This window comes from Pecten maximus, chromosome 8, assembly GCF_902652985.1.
Source record: "Pecten maximus chromosome 8, xPecMax1.1, whole genome shotgun sequence".
Classification (NCBI taxonomy): Eukaryota; Metazoa; Mollusca; class Bivalvia; order Pectinida; family Pectinidae; genus Pecten; species Pecten maximus.
In genome coordinates, this window is record NC_047022.1 from 43,679,168 (window position 1) to 43,696,358 (window position 17,191).

General features: G+C 36.0%; 1 protein-coding gene across 2 annotated transcripts; it reads left to right on the plus strand.

Annotated features, from left to right (window-relative positions):
* The first annotated feature begins 9,424 nt into the window (after window positions 1-9,424).
* Window positions 9,425-12,990, plus strand: LOC117333603 (carbohydrate deacetylase-like). Of its 2 annotated transcripts, none has more exons than XM_033892979.1 (5): window positions 9,425-9,628; window positions 10,537-10,667; window positions 11,569-11,668; window positions 12,188-12,398; window positions 12,632-12,990. In XM_033892979.1, the coding sequence occupies exons 1-5, from the start codon at window positions 9,445-9,447 to the stop codon at window positions 12,981-12,983; spliced, it is 978 nt and encodes a 325-aa protein (XP_033748870.1). In that variant the 5' UTR covers window positions 9,425-9,444; the 3' UTR covers window positions 12,984-12,990. The 2 variants fall into 2 exon arrangements, with proteins under 2 accessions (XP_033748870.1, XP_033748871.1); XM_033892980.1 differs by having other exon boundaries at window positions 12,188-12,365.
* Window positions 12,991-17,191: the final 4,201 nt, after the last annotated feature.

Consider the following 17,191-nt stretch of genomic DNA (forward strand, 5'->3'; position numbering starts at 1 on the left):
ACCACATCGTGTGCCAAAAAATCAATATCAATGGTAGATCAGTATAGCGATATTTTTGATATATTTATAACAAACTAGATATATTAATCAATTCTGTTGATCTCAATAGAACTGTCTCTTTAACCAACTGGCTACAGATGTTGGGAGATAAAGGTGTTCTCCTGGGATACAAATATACTAGTATATGAATTGTTATGAATGTGGAGCGAATCAGTGACTGACAGGTGGGTGACAGTTAGTGATGTTGTATGTGTGTATGTGTAGTGTCTGCTACCTTGAGACATTGCTATCCCAGGAATTGTCTTTGCTAAAAATAAAACCGAAGTTAATGTAGATTTTGTCTGTGTTTTATCAATGTGGTATGTAGCATACAAATGATACGTACTCCAGACGGTATAAATCACAACTCAGATATAGGATCTTGTTTTATCAATGTAGTATGTAGCATACAAATGATACGTACTCCAGACAGTATAAATCACACCTCAGGTATAGGATCTTGTTTTATCAATGTAGTATGTAGCATACAAATGATACGTACTCCAGACGGTATATATCACACCTCAGGTATAGGATCTTGTTTTATCAATGTAGTATGTAGCATACAAATGATACGTACTCCAGACGGTATAAACCACACCTCAGATATAGGATCTTGTTTTTAAATTGCTTTAGTGATCAATATCGATACAATAACAGACTGATATACAGCTGTATCGTTGGTAAATTAATTGGATTGATCAGAATTTATAACATAAATGACAAATGTTTATATGTTTGACAAAAACAACCAACGTGTTTACACGTATACTGTGGTTGTATTTCATCGCTGCAGCAGTAAGTCTTTGAAGCGTATTTTTCATCACTTGTTTTGAAACTTGATTTTCCAGCCTTGCATGCATTTAGTTTAATAATTTTACTGTCTCAGTATTTCACTAATAAAATAAAGAAGGACGAATCCGGATAAAAAAAACCCATACACGTATATATAACACCCAGTTAAAACTCCCACCCCCTATAAAACATTTACATATTTCCTCAGATCCTAGCCTCGTTCTCGGCTCCGTGACAAATCTCGCTATAAATATAAATGTGGCGAGTTATTTTTATACACTGATGTCTCAAGGACTACCCCGGTCAAGCGTCCAGGCCAGTGGTCAAGCATCTTGGATTGCCATCAATACACGTCAGCAACTGGAATTTTAGCTTGTTCGGGAGTATGTGGCATAAGGAACCATCGACTTACTTGACGTGTTTACGATAATTATTGACTCCAAGTGGAGTAGCCCGAGTTTCCTCTGGCCCTGACACCTTGTCTGATGTAGCCCGAGTTTCCTCTGGCCCTGACACCTTGTCTGATGTAGGGGCCCTACACCAGACACGGTGTCAGGGCCAGAGGAAACTCGGGCTATAAGCTTTAAACTGCCTTCTTTGGAAAATAGTATAATCCAGGCTAGCTGTTCCTGTTTTGTTTTCCTGTAAGGCAGTAGGAGTTGTATGCTTATAATATGAAATGGGATGCAGGTTAATATTGATGTTTACGTTTCCACCCTTTAACCATACATGATGAAATAATTACGACCAGAAATTGAATAAATATATCTGAGAGCCTCTGGAACGTTGATTTGGCTGAACAGTCCAAAGAGTGTGTTCTCTTTCCCGCGACGGAAACGATTCACGCTCTCTCCTGGAACAGTGATTTTAAAATAAATCCATATATTTTAGATAACGAAAACAGGTAGTGTAAAAAATGATAGTTTATCATGTTTATTACGTCATGTTGCAGAGACATATCCAGGGAATTTGAAAAATTGAGTAATTATTATCATCTTTATTTCCTCCACAAAGAAGAGCATGATAATACAAATACAATCAATGTAACGTAGATAATACGTGACTATTTACATAGTGATATCAAGCAAAAAAGTGCATGCGAGTTCACAATATAATGTTATATACATATACATGTAGTTAATTATCGTAGATATAAGTTGAGTAATATATATGTCTTATATTCCATGTACATAAATATATATATATATATATATATGATACTACATGTATTAATTATGTGTACAAATCAAACATTCGTTTTATGGCATATATGGACTCTAATCTAAATTCTTCATGATCAGATTCATTCACCTGATGGTTCATTGGACCACCTAGTAAAATATGTATTAATGAATAATCAGGTTGTGAATGCAGATATGTACTTAGTTCTATACTTGAAATGGATGCTATAATACACCATAGATTATCACGGATATTATCCGTTACAGAACACTGCAAAATAACATGAGTTACAAAATCTGTGTAGAAAAGGCCACAGTGGTGACATAAAAGCTGAACATTACTTACCCGAACAGTTACAATCAATTTCATTATGTATCCAATATTATAAAGAAAATTTGGATGACGCAAAGCTAATTGCCATAAATAATGAGGTTTAAGATCGTCATGCAGCAATAAAAATCGTGTGAAGTCTGCGTCATTAGACATTCTATGCAACCAAGCATTAGTTTCATAATTAGATACAGATTTATAAATCAATGACTTCCAGTGTATTTTGTTTGGAAAGCTACCATCATCAAGAAAAAGTACAATATATTCATATAAGTTATACTTCTTAAGTATTCTAACGATATCGGGTATAAAACCTTTTTGACTACAGTTGCTCACTATGTACATAAAAAATCTCGAAATGAATACTCTGCAGATTAAGTTATTTCTATTCATTCTGCAGATCCTACCTAAATACAAAAGTTTTTTAATATCAATGTACGCTTCTATAGAGAGCCATCCAATCAAGGAAGTACACATATCAGTTCTTGTTCTTTTCCCAAAACCTTGAATTGACTTTACAATAAAGTGTTGAGCTCTTTCTAGCATCAATAATTCAGTATTTGAAAGTACCCACAGTTCACATCCGTAGAGTGCAGATGGGTATACTTTAATTTTTAAAATTTTAGCAATAGTTAAAGGGTTTAATGCGCATTGATGTACCCCAGAACGTAAAAGGGCCATAGTGCCACTTTTTAATTTAGTGCATGCTTGTTTTGTTCTTTCAATGGAATTGTGTTTATCATTTAATAAGATGCCTACATGAGTAATCTCCGAAACAACTGGCAATATGTTATCATAGAGGCGTAAAGTACAGTTAATGGTTATGGTTCTTTTATTTGAAAATACAACAACTTTACTTTTTGAGGCTGAATACAAAAATCGCCATTTGCGACTGTATGATTCACAAATAGTTAACATTTTATTTAAACTTGTAATATTTGTGCTTACTAAACATATATCGTCTGCTTGGGTTGGAATATTTACAGTTTTATCGATAATCATAGCGCCCCTACCACATCTTTCTACTTCATCTAATAGGTCATTAATAAAAATTAAGTACATTTTGGCTGAGAGAGCCCCTCCTTGTAAGATCCCGCGCTCCATCTTTACTGGAGCGGAGATTAAACCATTAAAAAATACGGAACTGTTTATATCCGTGTACATAAACTTTAAAATATTCCACACTTTACCGGTAAGGCCAATGTCATATAATTTTGCAAGTAGACCGTCGTGCCAAACGGTATCAAACGCCTTTGAGCTGTCTTAAAACGATACATATACATCTGAACCATTTTCCATATTATAATAAATACATTCCTGTAAATTAAAAGCTGTACAAAGGCTACATAAATTCTTCTGGTATGCCGACTGCTGTTTATTTGGGAACACATCAGATTCTATTACAGAGCTAATTCTTTTCGCAATAGCCACTTCAAACATTTTAAAAAATACCGGCAAAAGGGTTATTCCCCTATAACTATTAGGGTCATCTTTTGGCTTCCTATGGCCTTTATACATCGTTACTATAATACCATGTTTCCAACTTTTCGGGATATATTCATGTTTTACAACAAGATTAAATAAGTTTTGTATATGGTTAATTACAGAATGACCTGCATATTTAATATGTTCGTAAACAAGACCTTCGTGACCACCTGCTTTACCTGATTTAAGGTTTTTACAAATTAAATTTATTTCACTAAAAGTAAAATTATCACGTAAAAACAAATTTTCATCAGAATGTATACTAGATTTTAACATTTTGATTCTTTTTTCCATCTCATCTCGAAAATGACAATCAAATTCCTTATCGTCATGGTTTTTAAATATATGTTGAAAATGTAGACGCCACCCATTAATAATATCATGAGGATCTCTGAAAACTTTACCTTCATATTTCAGCTCAGTTTGTTTAGCCCTTGAGGCTGACTTTTTGCTTTTAAAAAGTTGCCAAAAAAGGTTCTGATCAAGATCACCCGATCTATCAATTTCAGCGAATTGATTCTTCATGTAAGATTCAAATGATTTCCTGAGTTGACGTCTAAATTTAGTTTTATATTTTTTATATTCCGAGAATGTTCGACAATCTTGTCTACGCTTTCCGGATTGTATCCACAAGCTATAGGATCTTGTTTTATCAATGTAGTATGTAGCATACAAATGATACGTACTCCAGACAGTATAAATCACACCTCAGGTATAGGATCTTGTTTTATCAATGTAGTATGTAGCATACAAATGATACGTACTCCAGACGGTATATATCACACCTCAGGTATAGGATCTTGTTTTATCAATGTAGTATGTAGCATACAAATGATATGTTGACATGCTTACTATGTCACAGAATCATGTTTTATCTGATATAATAAATTCGTTTAATTTTATAAATGTCATAAATGAACCTACTCGTATAAGTCCCACGAGGTCAAGTTTACTCGATCCAATTTTGGTATCAGAATCAATTTCATACACTTATTCCTCTGTAGTATCCACTGAAAATGTAGTTACTGACCACCAAGGTTGTGTTGTATATATTTCTGTTCCGTCATTTCAGAAACTAGCATATAAACGTAAAATTTGGTTATATAAAAGAGGCGACTATGTACTTTTTAATCGTCTTGTTGAAGAATATGATTGGGATACTCTTTTCGCTACATGCAACTCTGTCAATTCGGCCAGTGAACGTTTTACTGAAATTTTTCTTGATTTTGCTCGTAGATCGATACCACATAAGGAAATTACTGTAAGACCAAACGATAAGCCCTGGATGTCTTCAGACCTTAGAAAAAATATGAGAGCTCGTGATAGATTTCGGAAAATAGCCAAACGTACCAATCATCCACGGGACATAGCTAAATTCAAAAATCAGCGAAATAAAGTGAATAATATGAAAAAGTATGCACGACAGTCTTTTTATGAAAATGTTGGAAATCTTATTGAGTTTTATCATTCGTCTGATCCTAAAAACTATTGGCGACTTGTCAAAAGATTGATGGGGAATTCTGAGACATCACGTCCTATCCCTACTTTAGTTGATCCAATTTCGAAACGTTTATTAGTCGATGATAAGGCCAAATGTAATGCATTGAACGACTATTTTTGCAGTATCACTAGCATAGATGACAACAATAACGATGTTCCTTTGTTAGAACCTAAAACAGAGAGTTCTTTTGAGTTACCTGTAATAAGTCAAAATGACATATCTGATGTTTTGATGAATTTAAAACTTGGTAAAGCTTCTGGCTCTGATGAAATTAGCCACCACATGTTGAAGTATACTGCTAAAACTGTATGTAGACCACTTGAATTGCTTTTTAATTTGTCGTTATCAACTGGTATTTATCCCGATACTTGGAAATTTGCTAAAGTGATACCTCTTTTTAAGAAGGGTGATAGGCATTCTCCTTCTAATTATAGACCTATATCACTTTTGTCCTCTGTTGGTAAAACATTTGAAAGAGTTATCTTCAAGTATTTACATAATTATTTTCTTGAAAATTCACTTTTCTATCAGTATCAATCAGGATTTATGCCGGGTCACTCGACCGTATATCAATTAATTGATTTATATCATAACATTTGCCTTGATCTAGAAGAAAAAAAACATTCTTGTTTAGTTTTCTGTGATATTTCTAAAGCGTTTGACAGGGTTTGGCATAAAGGTTTATTAGTAAAACTAAAGTCATACGGGATATGCGGAAATTTTCTATCATGGATTGAAAACTACTTAACCAACAGACGACAAAAAGTTTTTATAAATAATTGTTATTCGGATTTTGGTTTGATACATGCTGGCGTCCCTCAAGGTTCCATTCTTGGGCCTCTATTTTTCTTAATATTTATCAATGATATCTCAGAAATTCTTCAATCTACTGCACGTCTTTTCGCTGACGACACCTCTTTGAAAGTCTCTTCATCTTCATGTCTAGAAATACAAACAGTTTTAAATAGAGACCTGGATGCTTTAAACAGATGGGCAAGTACTTGGCTAGTTACTTTTAATCCAAATAAGACGGAAGTTATTTTTATTTCTAATTCGGATAACGTTGATGAAGATCTGGAACTGATTTTTGATGGTCATTTTTTAAATTTTAGTAGTAAGCATAGACATCTTGGAGTTACATTAAATTCAGATGCTAAATGGGTAGATCATATAAATGAAATTTATAAGTCGGCTATGGGAAAAGTAAATATATTGCGAAAACTTAAATATACATTAAAGCGTGATGCTCTTTTACGAATTTATAAAACTTATATTTTACCAGTTTTAGAATATGCGTGTGAAGTTTGGGATGGGTGCACTTCAAGTGATTCAGAAAAGTTAGAGAAGGTTCAGCGGGAGGCAGCTAGGATAATAACAGGGTTACCATTATTTGCTAGAAACGAGTCATTGTATTCAGAAACAGGTCTAGAATTACTTTCAGTTAGAAGGAAAAGACGGAAATTACAATTAGTTTACAAAATGGATAGACATCAAACTCCAAACTACATTACAAATTTACTTCCCTCTACAGTCGGTGAAAACAGACAGGGTCTAAGAAATAATGAAAAATATAGAATCCCAAATTTCAGACTGTCTATTACAAAACAATCTTTTCTACCTTCCTCTTTGACGATGTGGAACTCTATACATTCTGATATTAGATCCATGCCTTTTTCTGCTTTCAAGTCAGCTTTAGCCCCTAACTTACCATGCTCAGTACCCCCTTATTACTTAATTGGTGATAGAAAACTTAATATTATTCACACTAAATTAAGACATGAATGCAGTTCCCTTAATCATGATCTTTACCGTTCAAATCTGGTCCAAAACTCAAATTGTGTAAATTGTGGCTATTATTGTGAGAATGCCTATCACTTCTTCTTTGAATGTCAATCTTACACAAATGCTCGAGTTGTGCTTTTAAATCATTTAAGTGATTTAGATATAAATATATCTTTAAGATTATTACTTTTTGGAAATGAAAATATGTCTTTGGATTTAAATTGTGTTGTATTTAACAAAGTACAAAATTTTATAAAATCCAGCGGAAGATTTTAACAAGATTTTAACAATATTTAACATGTTTGAAAATTTTATTGACTTTGTTATATTATTTTGTGTGAGTGCCTAATGTTATGTAGGCCTATATCTCTTTCGTACTGCAGTTGATCAGTCTGTAATATCATCTGTTGTCTATGTAACTATTGTAAGGAAATGGCTTCATAAGTTGTAATAACTTGTGCCAAATCCTATTTGCAAATATGTGTAAAAAATACAAATGATACGTACTCCAGACGGTATAAACCACACCTCAGATATAGGATCTTGTTTTTAAATTGCTTTAGTGATCAATATCGATACAATAACAGACTGATATACAGCTGTATCGTTGGTAAATTAATTGGATTGATCAGAATTTATAACATAAATGACAAATGTTTATATGTTTGACAAAAACAACCAACGTGTTTACACGTATACTGTGGTTGTATTTCATCGCTGCAGCAGTAAGTCTTTGAAGCGTATTTTTCATCACTTGTTTTGAAACTTGATTTTCCAGCCTTGCATGCATTTAGTTTAATAATTTTACTGTCTCAGTATTTCACTAATAAAATAAAGATGGACGAATCCGGATAAAAAAAACCCATACACGTATATATAACACCCAGTTAAAACTCCCACCCCCTATAAAACATTTACATATTTCCTCAGATCCTAGCCTCGTTCTCGGCTCCGTGACAAATCTCGCTATAAATATAAATGTGGCGAGTTATTTTTATACACTGATGTCTCAAGGACTACCCCGTTCAAGCGTCCAGGCCAGTGGTCAAGCATCTTGGATTGCCATCAATACACGTCAGCAACTGGAATTTTAGCTTGTTCGGGAGTATGTGGCATAAGGAACCATCGACTTACTTGACGTGTTTACGATAATTATTGACTCCAAGTGGAGTAGCCCGAGTTTCCTCTGGCCCTGACACCTTGTCTGATGTAGCCCGAGTTTCCTCTGGCCCTGACACCTTGTCTGATGTAGGGGCCCTACACCAGACACGGTGTCAGGGCCAGAGGAAACTCGGGCTATAAGCTTTAAACTGCCTTCTTTGGAAAATAGTATAATCCAGGCTAGCTGTTCCTGTTTTGTTTTCCTGTAAGGCAGTAGGAGTTGTATGCTTATAATATGAAATGGGATGCAGGTTAATATTGATGTTTACGTTTCCACCCTTTAACCATACATGATGAAATAATTACGACCAGAAATTGAATAAATATATCTGAGAGCCTCTGGAACGTTGATTTGGCTGAACAGTCCAAAGAGTGTGTTCTCTTTCCCGCGACGGAAACGATTCACGCTCTCTCCTGGAACAGTGATTTTAAAATAAATCCATATATTTTAGATAACGAAAACAGGTAGTGTAAAAAATGATAGTTTATCATGTTTATTACGTCATGTTGCAGAGACATATCCAGGGAATTTGAAAAATTGAGTAATGCGGTCGCCATGGAAAAATATGTCAGCGATCTGCTTTTTGTTGTCGGGAGATATATTTGTGTTGTTTGAGAACCCGAATGTATGTGAATTTAACGTGGATAAATTAAGACACGCCGTTTGCTACAACCTCTCGTTCAAACGAGAACCATGTGTGACTTGCATTGTTTTTTTTACATTCTTTTCAAGTTCGTATTCGTACGCATTTTGGCATTGTATTATGAACCGAAACAGAGTTTTTTGTTTGTTTTGTTTTTGTTTTTGTTTAGCCGTTGCCATCTCTTGGCGTTTGATATAAATATTTGAACGATTTAATTTATCCAACAGACATCATTTGTTTGGTTGATGAATTTTTAAGGAACCTGTTCTGTTTGTTTGCTGGCAGTCATGTTTCCAATGTTTACAACTCTAAAAATACTGATAATTAAGATACACCTGGGTTCCAGATACGTGCTTATGATTATCGGCTGTTGGTTATACAGTTAAGATAACTTAAATTTAATATATAAAGTTTTTCAATTGAACTCGCATCTATCAATTGCTATTCCGGAAGATTCACTCAAAACGCAAGGTCTAAGGGGAATAACTCTAATTCAATTTGATGACCCGCTAAGATCTGAAGCCGATGATGAGGAAGAGTTTGTTGGTGGTGAACGCTGACGACTTCGGTTACAGCGACGAGAGAGACGATGGGATCGTGGAGTGTTACCGGAATGGTCACATCAGCAGTGTGTCCCTGTTAGTGAATGGCGTCCGTGCTGAGAATGCTGCCAAACTGGCCAAACAGAACAACATGCATTTGGTCACAGGTGAACTTTGAACTGGTATATCAGTCAGTAGGGTAAGGTGACCATTGTTCGACTGAGATACAGTTTACGTTCTTACATTTGTATCAGGAGAGGTACTATTTAATATCAGATGACAGTTTTATCCCATACAGATTATTATGAATTTATGAAAACCGATGCAGAGTATTTAAATTAAAGTAATTAATCAAACAGGTTGATGAGAGTGAGAAAACAATTTAGAGAAGTTGCCAGTTAATGTGGACAGGACATGTAATTTCTTCTTCTTAAACTATTACTTTACTATCATAAGCAACGAATTTAGCTTAAGATGACGTGAATATTTGTTGATCTGACTTGTCTTGAGTATCAATAATCAGATGACAGATGGCGACAAGTAGACCCACGTAACTGACCTAAAAGGAACAAAACACCAACATCTCCCTAAGAGATCTCCAATAGACTTGTCCATTACGTTTGACGCGGAAATCATGTAAGATCAGATGTTCCGGAAGAGTACGCGTAACGTAAATCTGGGTCTTGAAAAATCCAACAAATGTTACGTTCTCAAAAACAGAACCGAGGTAGTGACAACGAAACCACCACGTCTACTAGGACGAACATCAAAAGATATCACGTAAGGCCATGTGGTATTTTGTCTGTTGTTCGAGGTCTTCATTTGTGTATGAAATTCTCAAAATCCACGCACAGAAATCGACAACATGCATGTCCTCGGACAGTCACATTAAGCACAGAGACCAGACAATTACACTGCTTGATATAAATGGTTATTATGTGTTAGGAAGGAATGTGTAAAGTTTACTAGTGGCCGAGTCAGTGAGTTTTAAGGTGTTTAAGTCATAATGATGAGACGTCACATACTACCCAGTACAGCATGGTGTTCAATGAGTTTTTGTTATGTAAATACTTAGGTCTGCACGTGAATCTGACGGAGGGTCAACCAATAGGGCAGGGGTACCGAACTCTGATCCGGAACGGATGTTTCCTTGGCAAGTTTGGTTTCCGGGAAGCGGTCAATGAAGGACAGCTCGACATTATAGAGGTACACTCCGGTCTGGTTGTAACATTTGTAACAGCGCTTGGGCGACCCCATTAGGGTCGTACGACCGCTTGTATAATTACTAAGGCATAGATTTGTTTTAATCACACAATGGCCGTCGTAGTTTAATTTAGAAACCAAATGTGTTACGGTGTTATTTCAGATTATACTTTACTTCATCACAGAAGGAACGTATGGACAACTGTGTGACAAAATCATTACGTCATCACAGAAGGAACGTATAGACAACTGTGTGACAGAATCATTACTTCATCACAGACGGAACGTATGGACAACTGTGTGACAAAATCATTACGTCATCACAGACGGAACGTATGGACAACTGTGTGACAAAATCATTACGTCATCACAGAAGGAACGTATAGACAACTGTGTGACAGAATCATTACTTCATCACAGACGGAACGTATGGACAACTGTGTGACAAAATCATTACGTCATCACAGAAGGAACGTATGGACAACTGTGTGACAGAATCATTACGTCATCACAGACGGAACGTATGGACAACTGTGTGACAAAATCATTACGTCATCACAGAAGGAACGTATGGACAACTGTGTGACAAAATCATTACGTCATCACAGAAGGAACGTATGGACAACTGTGTGACAGAATCATTAGTCATCACAGACGGAACGTATGGACAACTGTGTGACAGAATCATTACGTCATCACAGAAGGAACGTATGGACAACTGTGTGACAGAATCATTACGTCATCACAGACGGAACGTATGGACAACTGTGTGACAGAATCATTACGTCATTACTAGTTAGAAAAAGTCAATCTCACCCTGAGTGCATTGCGAATGAAAGGAACAGCAATACACTCTGGGAGAGATTGAGAAAAAAAATCCTTCATCACGAACTTCTATTTACAGGTTCGGCGGGAGATTCAGGCCCAGATAGATAAGTTCCGGGAGCTGATGGGTAATGAACCCTACCATGCAGACGGACACCAGCATATACACGTGATTCCCGGTAACTACATCATTTTTACGCCCTTTCCCCCAAATAATGTTTTTCAGCTTCATGAAAAAGTTTCTTTAAGTTCAAGATTGATATTGAAAGGACTTGTTTCGACTAGCGACGAAGCTTTATGATTCACGTAATGACGTCACGTCACGAAATTAGCCTCCTATTAATGAAGTGACGTCATGGAAAACGTTCACGTGTGTATCGACATGCCTGGTACATGACAGAATAATTGTAATTATCGACATTTCTGGTACATAAAGAATAATTGTTTTATCGACATTTCTATCGACATTTATGGTACATGTAAGCAGTTTCAGTATGAGATATACCGCGTAATGCGTTTGTGTGTTAATTGAATAGATGAGTACTGTGATTTATTTCTTCACGGAAAAACGCCACCCTATATATTTCCTTTTTTCGGATTGTGAATTTAGTATTTCTCTAAAACATTTCACAGACATCATGGATGCATATTTTATCATTCCATCTTAAACACATTGGAGTTAACGTCGTGGTTTACAGGTATTGTGGAGACGTTCGCCGCGGTGCTGAGTGAGAATCATGTCAAAGTCACCCGCCTACCGAGGGAAAGGGGCGTGGTCTCGGAGGTCTGGGCCACTCCCCAACAGGCTGGGTTCATGAAGGAAGTTGTTCACCAATCCGAGCATGCCAGTAAAGTGTTCTCCTCACACAAGCTGTGGTACGCTAGTATTAGTCCCTCACACAAGCTGTGGTACGCTAGTATTAGTCCCTAGCTCTCTGGTTGGTGTACTGTAATGATATCGTATTATATCGTCATAAATATTAAACAAGATTTTACACAAAATGTATAGTCAACCTAATATGGATATTTCCTATACGATGAAGTCTTAGTAAATGGACCTCACATATCTTACACAAACCACTGCCAGGACCGGTAATTATCTTATAAATACATGCATCCTGATTATTATTTTGCTCTTTCAGGACATGTGATGAGTTTATAGGCTTGAGGACAATGGGTTCTAATATGACAATCGACAGGGTGACGTCACATCTGTCTGAGGTTTATGACATCACAGACTCGCCAGAGCCGGACAAACGGACAGATATAGCAGCAGGACAAGAACGAGTGGTTACATGTGAATGGATGGTACATCCTGGTCACGTGACTTCCGGTGAAGGTGGCTGTGGAGAAGGCCCGGATGATTTTTCTAAGTCACATGATCGACAGCATGAAATAGACATTCTATCCGACAAAGCCTTAGTGAACGTTTATAGGTCTATGAACATCACAATGACAAACTTCAAAGACTGTTTTACTACAATAAAATCTTAACTGGCAATATTGATTATTCTGTTGATTTTCGCACATCTTGTTTAAAAGTCGTGTGTTAACAACTCTTAATATTTTCTTAAACATTATCGTCCTGGGTAACATCACCTATCGTCCTGGGTTACATCACCTATCGTCCAGGGTAACATCACCTATCGTCCTGAGTAACATCACCTATCGTCCTGGGTAACATCACCTATCGTCCTTGGTAACATCACCTATCGTCCTGGGTAACATCACCTATCGTCCTGAGTAACATCACCTATCGTCCTGGGTAACATCACCTATCGTCCTGGGTAACATCACCTATCGTCCGGTGTAACATCACCTATCGTCCGGTGTAACATCACCTATCGTCCGGTGTAACATCACCTATCGTCCTGTGTAACATCTCCTATCGTCCGGTGTAACATCACCTATCGCCCTTGGTAACATCACCTATCGTCCTGGGTAACATCTATCGTCCTGGGTAACATCACCTATCGTCCTGGTAACATCACCTATTGTCCTGGGTAACATCTCCTATCGTCCTGGTAACATCATCTATCGTTCTGGGTAACATCACCTATCGTCCTGGGTAACATCACCTATCGTCCTGGGTAACATCACATATCGTCCTGAGTAACATCACCTATCGTCCTGGGTAACATCACCGTTCGTCCTGGGTAACATCACCGTTCGTCCTGGGTAACATCACCGTTCGTCCTGGGTAACATCACCTATCGTCCTAGGTAACATCTCCTATCGTCCTGGGTAACATCAGCTATCGTCCTGGGTAACATCACCTATCGTCCTGGGTAACATCACCTATCGTTCTGGGTAACATCACCTATCGCCCTTGGTTAGAGCACCTCTTGATATTAAACATTCCAGCCTTATGTTCGTGCTTGTAACAGTCAATATTATCAAGGTGTGCTATATTTACCTGGGGATAAGCGAACAACAACCAACAAAAGATTATAACGCTGTCCCGAGGTGTGTACAATTGTCAATCAACTGGCGAGGGACTAGTTTGATTTGTCTGGCAAATGTTGCTAAATCGACCTCCCATATATTTTTTGGGTGTCTTTTTGAGTATATTCGCTTCCCTAAATTATGAAAAATATATGTTCGCTGAGATTTATTTCTAGAATTTCAACGTTTCCTGAATACGACTTCTATTTTAAGTTATTTTTCTGTCAAGTTAACCATGCTTTAAATTGATAGCGATATATAAATTGATACAGAATCTTTGTACCGGATTTATCCTAAATAAAACCGTTGTCGATAAAAAAAATACAAAAAGAGCATTACGGTATTGATTATTGAAAAGAAAAGTAGTCTTTAAATGTGATTTATGAAGTTAATGAAGAGATGCCTTATACTTTGAAAACTTGTCTCGCAGTGAAAATATCTGTCTGTATAAAATTATAAAAAAAATTAACAAAAATGAAACACTTATTGAAAATAAAAACGAAAGCTGAAAACCCTAATTATCAAAGTGTTCAACATGTCGTGTGGATATTTCCTAACACTCATAGATGATAACAATAATACATCCGACAAACCATTCAACACTTCAGATCGCTTCGTGTTGTTGTCGGACACGATACAAATTTGTTCAACAGTTTTTATAATGGCCAATATACAATAATTCGATCAATTTAAAACGTACCTGTTGAATTTGAAATGACAATTGTTATGCGATATATTCTTTGGTATATTTTAAGACACAGGCTTCATCAGAAACATATCCTTTTATGGTGAAACTTTACAAATTATTTCTACAATAAAATTCCTAATTGAACTTTTATTTCTATTATTAGATGTACATTGTTCATACCAAGTGTCGGGTCACGTAATTTTAGAAATAGTACGGTAAAACTTGATGACAATATTCTCGTGGTCGTGTACCCGATAAATATAGTGCATTAACGAAAGCCTATCGGCTGTATGTAGGGTCCAAGTTTTATTCAAACTACGCGAATACTAATGTATGTTATTTATCTCTGAAAATGAAATCTACATAGCCTTGTGTGACGTATTCCTTACCACACATTAGAACTTACCGTGGATGACCTAAACGAAATATTACTTAGTCCAGAACGGCCTGGGTTTTATAATCATAGCAGGCTTATTTGCCGTAAAACCTCAGTTATAATTCAAGTCACCTTACCTCGCCCGGCTAGGGTACAATGTTACATAGACAGAGGACCAGTCTGCAAATAAAAGGCGACAACAGGTCATTCGGGGGATTATGTAGACAACAAAGCTAACCAAAAACGGTTTATATCGATTACGACCGATTCAACAGGACCTAATGGTCACAAGGTAGATTACACGACATTCTCAGCTTTGTTGGATTGCTTTCCATTGAGATTGTTGGGATTAGATTTGTAAGTTTATACCAAAGTGTCACACGTGTGTCATTGAGACACAGTTCACGTGTAGACGTCGGATATCTCGACAAATTGCTACACTAGATTTGTCCTGGGTGCGGAGTTTATGTTATTGGAATTAACAGAAGTGCGCGTGTGATTCTACTCCAAAAGGTCCTTGGGAATTTAGTTAAATATTACCATTTACAGATGGACGTGAACAACAGACCCATCACTGTCACCTTAAGAGGGTACCAATTAGACAGAAATGTACAGCCAGTTTACATTTTCACAAGTTTTATTCTGTCTGTGAATGACGATGTGCTCACTGTGCTTGCGTTCGGCAATTAATTTAAATTCTCGTGAGTGCGAGACTATATCCAATCATCGATATAACCATGGGGATATTTTCGTCACGTGACTACGACAAAGACAATACACAGAGTGTTAGAGAAAGGAATGTTCTGAGGACGATAAACGAATCTCACTACTATGCCCTCTCGTGTTTCAACATCAAATTAAAAAAGAACCCGAAAAAGAAGAAGACGAAAAGAAAGCGGATTAAAGCTAATGAATATTCATGGCATCAAAAGGAGAACATACTCGTTAAATATGATATTCGGACTACATCTCAACCTCCAAAGTCCAGTACTAAAACGTCAGATCTTTGTAACAACAAAGTGACACCTTCTACCAGTAACAGTGATACTATACGTGCTGGATATAATTCTAATTTAAAACCTTACTTCGGGAAGAGAAAAGATCAGAAATCAGTGTGGTGATATCAGATACATAATGATAATGACAAAATTGAAATATAAACTTAATTTGTTATTATTGTAATAATGAAAATGACACGATTGAACTATACACGTAATTTGTGTTGATTGTATTCGCTATTATGAAGGCTAATTTATCGTGTTAAGGAATTTTATATCAGAATCTAGTTAGGAATATTAAACTTCAATCATATCTTTATAAACCGGTCAGTTTTAATTATCAAAAACGTAGTTCAAAGATTCGTTTATCTGCAAATGATCTAGCTACTGAAGGTGGAAGATATAGAAATATTCCGACGCAAGAAAAGAAAGTGCATTTAATGTGATGAAAATGATTTAGAAGACGAATACCATTTCATTTTTAAATGTAAGTGTTACGCAGACATTTGTATGAATTTGATTAACCATATTATTTTTAAAATCCTAGTTTATTTTAATTTCTTCAGTTACTCGAAAATATATAAGACCTTAACAATTTGAGAAAATATTCATTCCTAGCATATAAACGTACATTTATAGTAAGATTTGTTATAAAATCTTTATCAGAATACTAGTATATTATTTTTCTACTATGTAGAAACAAAGTAGTAGAACAAAGTCAAATTATCATATCAAATTAATAATATATGAATTTTTATTCTTCATTAAGAGGGCTGTAAGAATTGTTTTTGTTGAATGTAAATGTATATGACGACAGTAAAAACTATTTTGTAGAATGAGTGATGACTTATGTAAGAGTGGATACCTTTGTCCTCTAATGTATATACTATGTTATCTAATTAACGGAATAAAGTTCAATTGAATTGAATTGAATTTATACCAATCGGCTTTAGGTTGGCGATCAGACAGTTGAACATGATAAATAGGCTGTTACCATTATACCACATGGGGGTGGTACGTTTTTCCAATCTCTCCCAGGGTTCCTTGCGCTCTGCTACATTCTGTTAGGGTATAGATTGACGTTTCGCATGATTTGTCCTAACGAAACCCGACAGAAACCGCTCCAATATAGACACTGACTTGTTTTATTCAAATGTTCTTCTGGTTTCCTTTGTCTTTGTAGCTATACATCTTT

Excerpts from the sequence above, each read along its gene's own strand:
- LOC117333603 (XM_033892979.1), top strand. The coding sequence starts at position 9,445 with ATGATGAGGAAGAGTTTGTTGGTGGTGAACGCTGACGACTTCGGTTAC. Across the intron at positions 10,668-11,568 it reads GACAGCTCGACATTATAGAG|GTTCGGCGGGAGATTCAGGC; the intron begins GTACACTCCGGT and ends TTCTATTTACAG. Across the intron at positions 11,669-12,187 it reads GCATATACACGTGATTCCCG|GTATTGTGGAGACGTTCGCC; the intron begins GTAACTACATCA and ends CGTGGTTTACAG.